Source organism: Hyla sarda, chromosome 2 (genome assembly GCF_029499605.1).
Source record: "Hyla sarda isolate aHylSar1 chromosome 2, aHylSar1.hap1, whole genome shotgun sequence".
In the NCBI taxonomy this organism is placed as follows: domain Eukaryota; kingdom Metazoa; phylum Chordata; class Amphibia; order Anura; family Hylidae; genus Hyla; species Hyla sarda.
Genome location: NC_079190.1, coordinates 442,005,827 through 442,021,901, shown reverse-complemented (window position 1 = coordinate 442,021,901; position 16,075 = coordinate 442,005,827). Strand labels below are relative to the sequence as shown.

The following is a 16,075-nucleotide window of genomic DNA, read 5'->3' as shown; positions in this document are numbered from 1 at the left end:
CTCTATGAGAGCCAGGATAGAGCGCTTCTCTATAAGAGCCAGGATAGAGCACATCTCTATAAGAGCCAGGATAGAGCGCATCTCTATGAGAACTAGGATAGAGCGCATCTCTATAAGAGCCAGGATAGAGTACATCTCTATGAAAGCCAGGATAGAGCGCATCTCTATGAGAGCCAGGATAGAACACATCTCTATGAGAGCCAGGATAGAGCGCATCTCTATGAGAACCAGGATAGAGTGCATCTCTATGAAAGCCAGGATAGAGCACATCTCTATAAGAGCCAGGATAGAGTGCATCTCTATGAGAACCAGGATAGATCACATCTCTATGAGAACCAGGATAGATCACATCTCTATGAGAACCAGGAAAGAGCGCATCTCTATGAAAGCCAGGATAGAACACATCTCTATGAGAACCAGGATAGAGCACATCTCTATGAAAACCAGGATAGAGCGCATCTCTATGAAAGCCAGGATAGAGCGCATCTCTGTGAAAGCCAGGATAGATCACATCTCTATGAGAACCAGGATAGAGCGCATCTCTATGAAAGCCAGGATAGAGCACATTTCTATGAAAGCCATGTTAGAGCGCATTTCTATGAGAGCCAGGATAGAGCACATCTCTATGAAAGCCAGGATAGAGCACATCTCTATGAGAACCAGGATAGAGCGCTTCTCTATAAGAGCCAGGATAGAGCACATCTCTATAAGAGCCAGGATAGAGCGCATCTCTATGAGAACTAGGATAGAGCGCACCTCTATAAGAGCCAGGATAGAGTACATCTCTATGAAAGCCAGGATAGAGCGCATCTCTATGAGAGCCAGGATAGATCACATCTCTATGAGAACCAGGATAGAGCACATCTCTATGAGAACCAGGATAGAGCGCATCTCTATGAGAGCCAGGATAGAGCGCTTCTCTATAAGAGCCAGGATAGAGCACATCTCTATGAAAGCCAGGATAGAGCACATCTCTATGAGAACCAGGATAGAGCACATCTCTATGAAAGCCAGGATAGAGCACATCTCTATGAGAGCCAGGATAGAGCGCTTCTCTATAAGAGCCAGGATAGAGCACATCTCTATAAGAGCCAGGATAGAGCGCATCTCTATGAGAACTAGGATAGAGCGCATCTCTATAAGAGCCAGGATAGAGTACATCTCTATGAAAGCCAGGATAGAGCGCATCTCTATGAGAGCCAGGATAGAACACATCTCTATGAGAGCCAGGATAGAGCGCATCTCTATGAGAACCAGGAGAGAGTGCATCTCTATGAAAGCCAGGATAGAGCGCTTCTCTATAAGAGCCAGGATAGAGCACATCTCTATGAAAGCCAGGATAGAGCACATCTCTATGAGATCCAGGATAGAGCACATCTCTATGAAAGCCAGGATAGAGCACATCTCTATGAGAGCCAGGATAGAGCGCTTCTCTATAAGAGCCAGGTTAGAGCACATCTCTATAAGAGCCAGGATAGAGCGCATCTCTATGAGAACTAGGATAGAGCGCATCTCTATAAGAGCCAGGATAGAGTACATCTCTATGAAAGCCAGGATAGAGCGCATCTCTATGAGAGCCAGGATAGAGTGCATCTCTATGAGAGCCAGGATAGAGCGCATCTCTATGAGAACCAGGATAGATCACATCTCTATGAGAGCCAGGATAGAGCACATCTCTATGAGAGCCAGGATAGATCACATCTCTATGAAAGCCAGGATAGAGCACATCTCTATGAGAGCCAGGATAGAGTGCATCTCTATGAGAACCAGGATAGATCACATCTCTATGAGAACCAGGATAGATCACATCTCTATGAGAACCAGGAAAGAGCGCATCTCTATGAAAGCCAGGATAGAACACATCTCTATGAGAACCAGGATAGAGCACATCTCTATGAAAACCAGGATAGAGCGCATCTCTATGAAAGCCAGGATAGAGCGCATCTCTATGAGAGCCAGGATAGAACACATCTCTATGAGAGCCAGGATAGATCACATCTCTATGAGAACCAGGATAGATCACATCTCTATGAGAACCAGGATAGAGCGCATCTCTATGAAAGCCAGGATAGATCACATCTCTATGAGAACCAGGATAGATCACATCTCTATGAGAACCAGGATAGAGCACATCTCTATGAAAGCCAGGATAGAGCACATCTCTATGAGAACCAGGATAGAGTGCATCTCTATGAAAGCCAGGATAGAGCACATTTCTATGAAAGCCATGTTAGAGCGCATTTCTATAAGAGCCAGGATAGAGCACATCTCTATGAAAGCCAGGATAGAGCACATCTCTATGAGAACCAGGATAGAGCGCTTCTCTATGAGAACCAGGATAGAGCACATCTCTATGAGAACTAGGATAGAGCACATCTCTATGAGAACTAGCAGAAAGCGGATCTCTATGAGAGCCAAGATAGAGCACATCTCTATGAAAGCCAGGATAGAGCACATCTCTATGAGAGCCAGGATAGAGCGCATCTCTATAAGAGCCAGGATAGAGCGCATCTCTATGAAAGCCAGGATAGAGCACGTCTCTATGAGAACCAGGATAGAGCACATCTCTATGAGAACCAGGATAGAGCACATCTCTATGAGCACCAGGATAGAGCGCATCTCTATGAGAACCAGGATAGAGCACATCTCTATGAGAACCAGGATAGAGCACATCTCTATGAGAACCAGGATAGAGCACATCTCTATGAGAACAACGATAGAGAGCATCTCTATGAGAACCAGGATAGAGCGCATCTCTATGAGAACCAGGATAGAGCACATCTCTATGAGAACAAGGATAGAACATATCTCTATGAGAGCCAGGATAGAGCACATCTCTATGAAAGCCAGGATAGAGCACATCTCTATGAAAGCCAGGATAGAGCACATCTCTATGAAAGCCAGGATAGAGCACATCTCTATGAGAACCAGGATAGCGCGCTTCTCTATGAGAACCAGGATAGAGCGCATCTCTATGAGAACCAGGATAGAGCGCATCTCTATGAGAACTAGCAGAAAGCGCATCTCTATGAGAGCCAGGATAGAGCACATCTCTATGAGAACCAGGATAGAGCACATCTCTATGAGAACCAGGATAGAGCACATCTCTATGAGAACCAGGATAGAGCACATCTCTATGAGAACCAGGATAGAGTACATCTCTATGAGAACCAGGATAGAGCACATCTCTATGAGAACAACGATAGAGCGCATCTCTATGAGAACCAGGATAGAGCATATCTCTATGAGAACAAAGATAGAGCGCATCTCTATGAGAACCAGGATAGATCACATCTCTATGAGAACCAGGATAGATCACATCTCTATGAGAACCAGGATAGAGCACATCTCTATGAGAGCCAGGAAAGAGCACATCTCTATGAGAACAAGGATAGAGCACATCTCTATGAGAACCAGGATAGAGCACATCTCTATGAGAACCAGGATAGAGCGCATCTCTATGAAAGCCAGGATAGAGCAAATCTCAATGCGAATCACGATAGAGAACATTTCTATGAGAACCAGGATAGAGTGCATCTGTATGAGAACTAGGATAGAGTGCATCTCTATGAGAGCCAGGATAGAACGCATCTCTATGAGAACCAGGATAGAGCGCATCTCTATGAGAACCAGGATAGAGCACATCTCTATGAGAGCCAGGATAGAGCACATCTCTATGAGAGCCAGGATAGAGCACATCTCTATGAGAACCAGGATAGAGCACATTTCTCTGAGAGCCAGGATAGAGCGCATCTCTATGAAAGCCAGGATAGAGTGCATCTCTATGAGAACTAGGATAGAGCACATCTCTATGAGAACTAGGATGGAGTGCATCTGTATGAGAGCCTGGATAGAACGCATCTCTATGAGAACCAGGATAGAGCACATCTCTATGAGAGCCAGGATGGAGCGCATCTCTATGAGAACCAGGATAGAGCACATCTCTATGAGAACCAGGATAGAGCACGTCTCTTTGAAAGCCAGGATAGAGCGCATCTCTATGAAAGCCAGGATAGAGCACATGTCTATGAGAACCAGGATAGAGCGCAGCTCTATGAAAGCCAGGATAGAGCGCATTTCTATGAGAGCCAGGATAGAGCACATCTCTATGAGAACCAGGATAGAGCGCATCTCTATGAGAGCCAGGATAGAGCACATCTCTATGAGAACCAGGATAGAGCACATCTCTATGAGAGCCAGGATAGAGCGAATCTCTTTGAGAACCAGGATAGAGCGCATCTCTATGAGAACCAGGATAGAGCGCATCTCTATGAGAGCCAGGATAGAGCACATCTCCATGAGAACCAGGATAGAGCGCATCTCTATGAGAACCAGGATAGACCGCATCTCTGTGAGAGCCAGGATAGAGCGCATCTCTCTGATAGCCAGGATAGAGCGCATCTCTATGAGAGCCAGGATAGAGCACATCTCTATGAGAGCCAGGATAGAGCACATCTCTATGAGAACCAGAATAGAGCACATCTCTGTGAGAACCAAGATAGAGCGCATCTCTATGAGAGCCAGGATAGAGCGCATCTCTATGAGAACCAGAATAGAGCGCATCTCTTTGAGAACCAGGATAGAGTGCATTTGTATGAGTGCGAGGATAGAGTGCATTTCTATGAGAACCAGGATAGAGCGCATCTCTATGAGAGCCAGGATAGAGCACATCTCTGTGAGAACCAGGATAGAGCGCATCTCTATGAGAGCCAGGATAGAGCACATCTCTATGAAAACCAGGATAGAGCAAATCTCAATGAGAATCAGGATAGAGCACATCTCTATGAGAACCAGGATGGAGCACATCTCTATGAGAGCCAGGATAGAGCGCATCTCTATGAGAGCCAGGATAGAGCGCATCTCTATGAGAGCCAGGATAGAGCGCATCTCTATGAGAGCCAGGATAGAGCGAATCTCTTTGAGAGCCAGGATAGAGCGCATCTCTATGAGAACCAGGATAGAGCGCATCTCTATGAGAGCCAGGATAGAGCGAATCTCTTTGAGAGCCAGGATAGAGCACATCTCTGTGAGAGGCTCCGAATAAATCTTCCTGAGGACTGAAACCTTCCACCAGGGTAGTAGAAAACAGTGTCCCAACTAACACTATATACTTCAAAAAAATAGGGAAACACTCCAAAATTATAATGAAAATGTAAATCAACTTTATCAAAGTACACACAATATAAAAATATATTAAAATGACACTCACAGGAAATAAATCACGGAATATATGCAAAAAGGTAGGCCAGTGAAGAAATTAGCAGAAGAAAAGGGTATCACACCCTATATTCTACCATAGTTAAAATGTAGCAATCCTAACAGTAGGAGTACATAGGCAGAGAGGGATATAAACTCACCATAAATATTGCACAAATACATAATGAGCCTTACCAAATATACATACAATACCCCCATCTCTATGAGAGCCAGGATAGAGCGCATCTCTATGAGAACCAGGATAGAGTGCATCTGTATGAGAGCCAGGATAGAGCACGTCTCTTTGAAAGCCAGGATAGAGCACATCTCTATGAGAGCCAGGATAGAGCGCATCTCTATGAGAGCCAGGATAGAGCGCATCTCTATGAAATCCAGGATAGATCACATCTCTATGAGAACCAGGATAGAGCACATGTCTATGAAAGCCAGGATAGAGCGCATCTCTATGAGAGCCAGGATAGAGCACATCTCTATGAGAACCAGGATAGAGCGCATCTCTATGAGCACCAGGATAGAGCGCATCTCTATGAGAGCCAGAATAGAGCGCATCTCTATGAGAGCCAGGATAGATCACATCTCTATGAGAGCCAGGATAGAGCACATCTCTATGAGAACCAGGATAGAGCACATATCATAAGAGAGCCAGGATAGAGCGCATCTCTATGAGAACCAGGATAGAGCGCATCTCTATGAGAACCAGGATAGAGCAAATCTCAATTCGAATCAGGATAGAGCACATCTCTATGAGAACCAGGATAGAACACATCTCTATGAGAGCCAGGATAGAGCGCATTTTTATGAGAACCAGGATAGTGTGCATCTGTATGAGAGCCAGGATAGAGCACATCTGTTACGCCGAGCGCTCCGGGTCCCCGCTCCTCCCCGGAGCGCTCGCAGCATCCTCACATTCGCAGCACCCCGGTCAGACCTGCTGACCGGGTGCGCTGCAATATCTCTCTCAGCCGGGATGCGATTCGCGATGCGGGAGGCGCCCGCTCGCGATGCGCATCCCGGCTCCCGTACCTGACTCGTTCCCCGTCTGTCTTGTCCCGGCGCGCGCGGCCCCGCTCCTTAGGGCGCGCGCGCGCCGGGTCTCTGCAATTTAAAGGGCCACTGCGCCATTGATTGGCGCAGCAGGCTTAATCAGTGTGTTCACCTGTGCACTCCCTACTTATACCTCACTTCCCCTGCACTCCCTCGCCGGATCTTGTTGCCATTGTGCCAGTGAAAGCGTTCCTTGTGTGTTCCTAGCCTGTGTTCCAGACCTCCTGCCGTTGCCCCTGACTACGATCCTTGCTGCCTGCCCTGACCTTCTGCTACGTCCGACCTTGCTCTTGTCTACTCCCTTGTACCGCGCCTATCTTCAGCAGTCAGAGAGGTTGAGCCGTTGCTGGTGGATACGACCTGGTTGCTACCGCCGCTGCAAGACCATCCCGCTTTGCGGCGGGCTCTGGTGAATACCAGTAGCAACTTAGAACCGGTCCACCAACACGGTCCACGCCAATCCCTCTCTGGCACAGAGGATCCACCTCCAGCCAGCCGAATCGTGACAGTAGATCCGGCCATGGATCCCGCTGAAGTCCCACTGCCAGTTGTCGCCGACCTCACCACGGTGGTCGCCCAGCAGTCGCAACAGATAGCGCAACAAGGCCACCAGCTGTCTCAACTGACCGTGATGCTACAGCAGCTATTACCACAGCTCCAGCAACAATCTCCTCCGCCAGCTCCTGCACCTCCTCCGCAGCGAGTGGCCGCTTCCGGCTTACGATTATCCTTGCCGGATAAATTTGATGGGGACTCTAAGTTTTGCCGTGGCTTTCTTTCGCAATGTTCCCTGCACTTGGAGATGATGTCGGACCAGTTTCCTACTGAAAGGTCTAAGGTGGCCTTCGTAGTCAGCCTTCTGTCTGGGAAAGCTCTGTCATGGGCCACACCGCTTTGGGACCGCAATGACCCTGTCACTGCCTCTGTACACTCCTTCTTCACGGAGATCAGAAGTGTCTTTGAGGAACCTGCCCGAGCCTCTTCTGCTGAGACTGCCCTGCTGAACCTGGTCCAGGGTAATTCTTCTGTTGGCGAGTACGCCATCCAATTCCGTACTCTTGCCTCCGAATTATCCTGGAATAATGAGGCCCTCTGCGCGACCTTTAAAAAAGCCCTATCCAGCAACATTAAAGATGTGCTGGCCGCACGAGAAATTCCTGCTAACCTGCATGAACTTATTCATCTTGCCACCCGCATTGACATGCGTTTTTCCGAAAGGCGTCAGGAACTCCGCCAGGATATGGACTTTGTTCGCACGAGGCGGTTTCTCTCCCCGGCTCCTCTCTCCTCTGGTCCTCTGCAATCCGTTCCTGTGCCTCCCGCCGTGGAGGCTATGCAAGTTGACCGGTCTCGCTTGACACCTCAAGAGAGGACACGACGCCGCATGGAGAACCTATGCCTGTACTGTGCCGGTACAGAACACTTCTTGAAAGATTGTCCTATCCGTCCTCCCCGCCTGGAAAGACGTATGCTGACTCCGCACAAAGATGAGACAGTTCTTGATGTCAACTCTGCTTCTCCACGCCTTACTGTGCCTGTGCGGATATCTTCCTCTACCTTCTCCTTCTCTGCTATGGCCTTCTTGGATTCCGGATCTGCAGGAAATTTTATTTTGGCCTCTCTCATCAACAGGTTCAACATCCCGGTGACCAGTCTCGCCAGACCCCTCTACATCAATTCTGTTAACAATGAAAGATTGGACTGTACCGTGCGTTACCGCACGGAACCTCTCCTAATGTGCATCGGACCTCATCACGAAAAAATTTAATTTTTGGTCCTCTCCAACTGCACTTCTGAAATTCTTCTTGGATTACCGTGGCTTCAACGCCATTCCCCAACCCTTGATTGGTCCACAGGAGAAATCAAGAACTGGGGTACTTCTTGTCACAAGGACTGTCTTAAACCGGTTCCCAGTACTCCTTGCCGTGACCCTGTGGTTCCCCCTGTATCCGGTCTTCCTAAGGCTTATATGGACTATTCTGACGTTTTTTGCAAAAAGCAAGCTGAGACTTTGCCTCCTCACAGGCCTTATGACTGTCCTATTGACCTCCTCCCGGGTACTACTCCACCCCGGGGCAAAATCTATCCTCTGTCTGCTCCAGAGACTCTTGCCATGTCGGAGTACATCCAGGAGAATTTAAAAAAGGGGTTTATCCGCAAGTCCTCCTCTCCTGCCGGAGCTGGATTTTTTTTTGTGTCCAAAAAAGATGTCTCCCTACGTCCTTGTATTGATTACCGCGGACTTAATAAAATCAAGGTAAAAAAACGCTACCCCTTACCTCTTATCTCGGAACTCTTTGATCGCTTACAAGGGGCCCACATCTTTACCAAACTGGACTTAAGAGGTGCTTATAATCTCATCCGCATCAGGGAGGGGGACGAATGGAAGACCGCATTTAACACCAGAGATGGACACTTTGAGTATCTGGTCATGCCCTTTGGCCTATGCAACGCCCCTGCCGTCTTCCAAGACTTTGTTAATCTCCTATATTCCTGTGTTGTGGTTTATCTGGACGATATTCTGATTTTTTCTGCCAACTTAGAAGAACACCGCCAGCATGTCCGCATGGTTCTTCAGAGACTTCGGGACAATCAACTTTATGCCAAAATGGAGAAATGTCTCTTTGAATGTCAATCTCTTCCTTTCCTAGGATACTTGGTCTCTGGCCAGGGACTACAAATGGACCCAGATAAACTCTCTGCCGTCTTAGATTGGCCACGCCCCTCCGGACTCCGTGCTATCCAACGTTTTTTGGGGTTCGCCAATTATTACAGACAGTTTATTCCACACTTTTCCACTATTGTGGCTCCTATCGTGGCTTTAACCAAGAAAAATGCCAATCCCAAGTCCTGGTCCCCCCAAGCGGAAGACGCATTTAAACATCTCAAGTCTGCCTTTTCTTCCGCTCCCGTGCTCTCCAGACCTGACCCATCTAAACCCTTCCTATTGGAGGTAGATGCCTCCTCAGTGGGAGCTGGAGCTGTCCTTCTACAAAAAAATTCTTCCGGGCATGCTGTGACTTGTGTTTTTTTTTCTAGGACCTTCTCCCCGGCGGAGAGAAACTATTCCATCGGGGATCGAGAACTACTGGCCATTAAATTGGCGATTGAGGAATGGAGGCACCTGCTGGAGGGATCAAAATTTCCAGTTATCATATACACTGATCACAAGAATCTCTCCTATCTTCAGTCTGCCCAACGACTGAACCCTCGCCAGGCCAGGTGGTCGTTGTTCTTTGCCCGTTTTAACTTTGAAATTCATTTTCGCCCTGCTGACAAGAACATTAGGGCCGATGCCCTCTCTCGTTCTTCTGATGCCTCTGAAGTAGAGGTCTCTCCGCAACACATCATTCCTCCTGACTGTCTGATCTCCACTTCTCCAGCCTCCATCAGGCAAACTCCTCCAGGGAAGACCTTCGTTTCTCCACGCCAGCGTCTCGGGATTCTCAAATGGGGACACTCCTCCCACCTCGCAGGCCATGCGGGCATCAAAAAATCCTTGCAACTCATCTCTCGTTTTTATTGGTGGCCGACTCTGGAGACTGATGTTGTTGATTTTGTGCGGGCCTGTACTGTCTGTGCCCGGGATAAGACTCCTCGCCAGAAGCCTGCTGGCCTCCTTCATCCTCTGCCTGTCCCGGAACAACCTTGGTCACAGATTGGTATGGACTTTATTACGGACTTGCCCTCATCCCGTGGCAACACAGTTGTTTGGGTGGTCGTTGATCGATTTTCCAAGATGGCGCATTTTATTCCTCTTCCTGGCCTTCCTTCAGCGCCTCAGTTGGCAAAGCAATTTTTTGTACACATTTTTCGCCTTCACGGTTTGCCCACGCATATCGTCTCGGATAGAGGCGTCCAATTCGTGTCTAAATTCTGGAGGGCCCTCTGTAAACAGCTCAAGATCAAATTAAACTTCTCTTCTTCTTATCATCCCCAATCCAATGGGCAAGTAGAAAGAATTAATCAGGTCCTGGGTGACTATTTACGGCATTTTGTTTCCTCCCGCCAGGATGACTGGGCAGATCTTCTACCTTGGGCCGAATTCTCATACAACTTCAGAGTCTCCGAATCTTCTGCTAAGTCCCCATTTTTCGTGGTGTACGGCCGTCACCCTCTTCCCCCCCTCCCTACTCCCCTGCCCTCTGGTTTGCCCGCTGTGGATGAAGTGACTCGTGATCTTTCCACCATATGGAAAGAGACCCAAAATTCTCTTTTACAGGCTTCATCCCGGATGAAAAGATTTGCCGATAAGAAAAGAAGAACTCCCCCCATTTTTGCTCCCGGAGAGAAGGTATGGCTCTCCGCTAAATATGTCCGCTTTCGTGTCCCCAGTTACAAACTGGGACCACGCTATCTTGGCCCTTTCAAAGTCTTGTGCCAGATTAACCCTGTCTCTTACAAACTCCTTCTTCCTCCTTCTCTTCGTATTCCCAATGCCTTCCACGTCTCTCTCCTTAAACCACTCGTCATTAACCACTTCTCTCCCAAACTTGTTTCCCCCACTCCTGTTTCCGGTTCTTCTGACGTCTTCTCCATAATGGAGATTCTGGCCTCCAAGACTGTCAGAGGAAAAAAAAATTTTTGGGTGGATTGGGAAGGCTGTGGCCCAGAAGAGAGATCCTGGGAACCTGAGGACAACATCCTAGACAAAAGTCTTATCCTCAGGTTCTCAGGCTCCAAGAAGAGGGGGAGACCCAAGGGGGGGGGGGTACTGTTACGCCGAGCGCTCCGGGTCCCCGCTCCTCCCCGGAGCGCTCGCAGCATCCTCACATTCGCAGCGCTGCAATATCTCTCTCAGCCGGGATGCGATTCGCGATGCGGGAGGCGCCCGCTCGCGATGCGCATCCCGGCTCCCGTACCTGACTCGTTCCCCGTCTGTCTTGTCCCGGTGCGCACGGCCCTGTTCCTTAGGGCGCGCGCGCGCCGGATCTCTGCAATTTAAAGGGCCACTGCGCCATTGATTGGCGCAGCAGGCTTAATCAGTGTGTTCACCTGTGCACTCCCTACTTATACCTCACTTCCCCTGCACTCCCTCGCCGGATCTTGTTGCCATTGTGCCAGTGAAAGCGTTCCTTGTGTGTTCCTAGCCTGTGTTCCAGACCTCCTGCCGTTGCCCCTGACTACGATCCTTGCTGCCTGCCCTGACCTTCTGCTACGTCCGACCTTGCTCTTGTCTACTCCCTTGTACCGCGCCTATCTTCAGCAGTCAGAGAGGTTGAGCCGTCGCTGGTGGACACGACCTGGTTGCTACCGCCGCTGCAAGACCATCCCGCTTTGCGGCGGGCTCTGGTGAATACCAGTAGCAACTTAGAACTGGTCCACCAACACGGTCCACGCCAATCCCTCTCTGGCACAGAGGATCCACCTCCAGCCAGCCGAATCGTGACAACATCTCTATGAGAGCCAGGATAGAGCGCATCTCTATGAAAGCCAGGATAGAGCACATCTCTATGAGAACCAGGATAGAGCGCATCTCTATGAAAGCCAGGATAGAGCATATCTCTGAGAGCCAGGATATAGCACATCTCTATGAGAGCCAGGATAGAGAGCATCTCTATGAGAACCAGGATAGAGTGCATCTCTATGAGAGCCATGATAGAGCGCATCTCTATGAGAACCAGGATAGAGCACATCTCTATAAGAACGAGGATAGAGCACATCTCTATGAGAAACAGGATAGAACACATCTCTATGAGAACGAGGATAGATCACATCTCTATGAGAGCCAGGATAGAGTGCATCTCTATGAGAACCAGGATAGATCACATCTCTATGAGAACCAGGATAGAGCACATCTCTATGAGAACCAGGATAGAGCGCATCTCTATGAAAGCCAGGATAGAGCGTATCTCTGAGAGCCATGATAGAGCACATCTCTATGAGAGCCAGGATAGAGCGCATCTCTATGAGAACCAGGAAAGGGTGCATCTCTATGAGAGCCAGGATAGAGCACATCTCTATGAGAGCCAGGATAGAGCACATCTCTATGAGAGCCAGGATAGAGCGCATCTCTATGAGAACAACGATAGAGAGCATCTCTATAAGAGCCAGGATAGAACACATCTCTATGAGAGCCAGGATAGAACACATCTCTATGAAAGCCAGGATAGAGCGCATCTCTATGAGAGCCAGGATAGAGTGCATCTCTATGAGAGCCAGGATAGAGCACGTCTCTATGAGAGCCAGGATAGAGCAGATCTCTATGAGAGCCAGGATAGAGCGCATCTCTATGAGAGCCAGGATAGAGCACATCTCTATGAGAGCCAGGATAGATCACATCTCTATGAGAGCCAGGATAGAGCGTATCTGTATGAGAGCCAGGATAGAGCACATCTCTATGAGAACCAGGATAGAGCACATCTCTATGAGAGCCAGGATAGAGCACATCTCTATGAGAACCAGGATAGAGCACATCTCTATGAGAGCCAGGATAGAGCACATCTCTATGAGAGCCAGGATAGAGCACATCTCTATGAGAGCCAGGATAGAACACATCTGTATGAGAACCGGGATAGAGCACATCTCTATGAGAGTCAGGATAGAGCGCATTTCTATTAGAGCCAGGATAGAGTGCATCTCTATGAGAACCAGGATAGAGCGCATCTCTATGAGAACAAGGATAGAGCGCATCTCTATGAGAATTAGGATAGAGCGCATCTCTATGACAGCCAGGATAGAGTGCATGGGGGAGATTTATCTAAGGGTTTAGACTGGTTTTTACCGTCTAAATATGTGCAACTTTTCCGTGACTTTTGCTTTAAAGGATTATTAAAACATGATACATTCTAGTCTATTTTAGACGGAAAAATGCATTGGTGCTGAATTTATCAATAGCGACTTTTCTGTGAAAACTGTAGATCCCTAAGTCCGTGCCCAGAATTTATCAAGAGCCGTGCGACTTTTGATAAATTTGGCGCACAAAAGACCAGCCTAATGCTCTGTAGATTGGTCTATATTAATGCAGAATATAGACAGCTTTGATAAATACCGCCATGTCTTTGAGAGCAGCTCACCTTCTGGTGAATTCAAGGTATAGCCACCATGTAATACAGTTTCCTTGCTGCTGCCTGGGAAATGTCTTGCTGGTCATGAACAAAAGCAGTTGTTTTCGGAGGATGCCAGGTAACAGAATTGGAGCAGAAATTCCTCAGTGTGAACAGGGCAGCGGACAGTCTATTAAAGGGGTACTCCCGTGGAAAGCTTTTTATTTTTAAATCAACTGGTGCCAGAAAGTTAAACAGATTTGTAAATTACTTCTCTTAAAAAATCTTAATCCTTCCAGTACTTTTTAGGGGCTGTATACTACAGAGGAAATGTTTATCTTTTTGGATTTCTCTTCCACAGTGCTTTCTGCTGTTCATTTTAGGAACTGTCCAGAGCAGGAGAAAATCCCCTTAGCAAACATATGCTGCTCTGGACAGTTCCTAAAATGGACAGCAGAGGTCAGCAGAGAGCACTGTGGTCGTGACATAAGAGAAATCCAAAAAGATAAACATTTCCTCTGTAGTATATAGCCCCTAAAAGGTATTGGAAGGATTAAGATTTTTTCATAGAAGTAATTTACAAATCTGTTTAACTTTCTGGCACCAGTTGATAAAAAAAAAAAAAAAAAAAAAAGTTTTCCACAGTAGTACCCCTTTAAAGTCAATAAAACTTTCATTGTTGAATGATTTGGCGAGGAATCTAGGACAATATACTGTATGTAGATCTATTTTTTCACAGAACTAGATATTGAATTTAAATTCAAGCGTAGTCATAATTTGTATAAATTGCATCATGTATTTTTTTTCTGTGTAGCATAAATGAAGGTATATTACAAGATACTATTCTATTTTTTTTTATTTATTTCCATCAGATTTAATAAATAGAACAGCAACCAGGGTATTAAAAATTTTGCATAAGTCCGCCTAATTTATCAATGTCCACTGCCATTTGGGGATGGCAGATAAGTGGGAGTCTCCAGAACTAAGCAGTCCTATCATAGTCCTGCATCTGTTATTAGATTAGATATTCCAAAGAAATTATTGAGCTCCAAATGTTTGACTTTTAGGTGAAAAATTTAAGTTAGTGTGTAAGTAGCATTTATACATTATTGTCTAGAAAAACAGTGTATTATGATCTTAACTTGAGCCCTCAGATTTTCCTGTATCCAGGTTTGGAGGAAAAAAACACGTGATCCTGTCTACTCTCTCATGGTGCGGAGGAAGTAACATGTTTCTGGGCATCGCATACACTGTGACTGGAGCGGCCATTGTACTCACAGCATTTGCCATGCTCGCAGTACACCTGAAGAAACGGAAGCCTAAGAAGACATTTTCTGTTAGATAAATATGTTTTGCGTTATGTTAAACTGGTAGTCATCTTTTGGTATTGTATTTTATCTTTTTTTATTCTTGCTTCTTTAGAATAAAAATGTGGATTTTCACAATGACTCAAAGATCCAATCAGTACATTTGAATTATGACATATGGTTGTACTGTATTATAGACTTTTGGATGTATTACTGTACTATAATAATTCAGCCAGAATACAATATTTGGCTTTTATTGAGCCATTTGCTGTACAACAATGTTCCACTTAAAGGGGTACTCCGGTGCTTAGACATCTTATCCCCTATCCAAAGGATAGGAGATACGATGCCTGACCGCGGGAGTCCCGCCGCTGGGGGCCCCCGTGATCCTGCACGCGGCACCCCGTTTGTAATCAGTCCCCGGAGCGCGTTCGCTCCGGGTCCGATTACGGGCGATCACAGGGCGTGTGGCGTGTGATGTCACGCCTGCGCCCCCGTGTGATGTCATGCTTCGCCCCTTATTGCAAGCCTATGGGAGGGGGCATGACAGCTATCACGCCCCCTCCAGTAGGCTTGCATTGAGGGGCGGAGCGTGATGTCACACGGGGGCGCAGGCGTGACGTCACACGCCGCCCGCCCTTTGATCGCCCGTAATCAGACCCAAAGCGAACACGCTCCGGGGACTGATTACAAACGGGGTGCCGCGTGCAAGATCATGGGGGTCCCACGCGGCGGGACTCCTGCGGTCAGGCATCTTATCCCCTATCCTTTGGATAGGGGATAAGATGTCTAAGCACCGGAGTACCCCTTTAAGCAACTGATTGTCCAGACATCCCGGCCTCAAGAGGCTTTAAGAAAAAACATAAAAACTAATTATACACATCTGCCCAGATACCCAAAACCCCTGCTGCAGCCATTTCAATGGAACCCAGCCCCGCTGCACCCCCTTCTCTGTTGTGTTCACCCTACAATATTATTGTGTTCACTCTACAAAATTACTACAATACTCCTTTAACTGGCAAGACTGGGCCTACTTTTTCCTGACTATATTACCCCAATGAACTCCACTTTCCACACTAGTCTATATCTAGTAAAGGTAGTCATATACTTCCCACAACTATGTTTACCTGAAAGATATCTCTTTTGATCCCTCCAGACATATACAGTGAGGATCAAAAGTTTGGGCACCCCAGGTAAAAATTTGTATTAATGTGCATAAAGAAACCAAGGAAAGATGGAAAAATCTCCAAAAGGCATCACATTACAGATTAGACATTTTTACAATATGTCAACAAAAGTTAGATGTTATTTCCATCATTTACACTTTCAAAATAACAGAAAACAAAAAAAAAATGGCATCTGCAAAAGTTTGGGCACCCTGCAGAATTTATAGCATGCACTGCCCCCTTTGCAAAGCTGAGACCTGCCAGTGTCATGGATTGTTCTCAATCATCATCTGGGAAGACCAGGTGATGTCAATCTCAAAGGTTTTAAATGCCCAGACTCATCTGACCTTGCCCC

The 16,075-nt window shown here is 47.1% G+C and overlaps 1 protein-coding gene across 1 annotated transcript in view; it reads left to right on the top strand.

Moving 5' to 3' along the window:
• Positions 1-14,683, top strand: part of LOC130357008 (cell cycle control protein 50C-like) — a 54,104-nt gene extending 39,421 nt beyond the window's left edge. Inside the window, exon 7 of the mRNA XM_056559285.1 lies at positions 14,402-14,683. Within this exon, the coding sequence (XP_056415260.1) occupies positions 14,402-14,592 (191 nt within the window). The 3' untranslated portion in view covers positions 14,593-14,683. The remainder of the gene's footprint in view (positions 1-14,401) is intronic.
• The last annotated feature ends 1,392 nt before the right edge of the window (positions 14,684-16,075 follow it).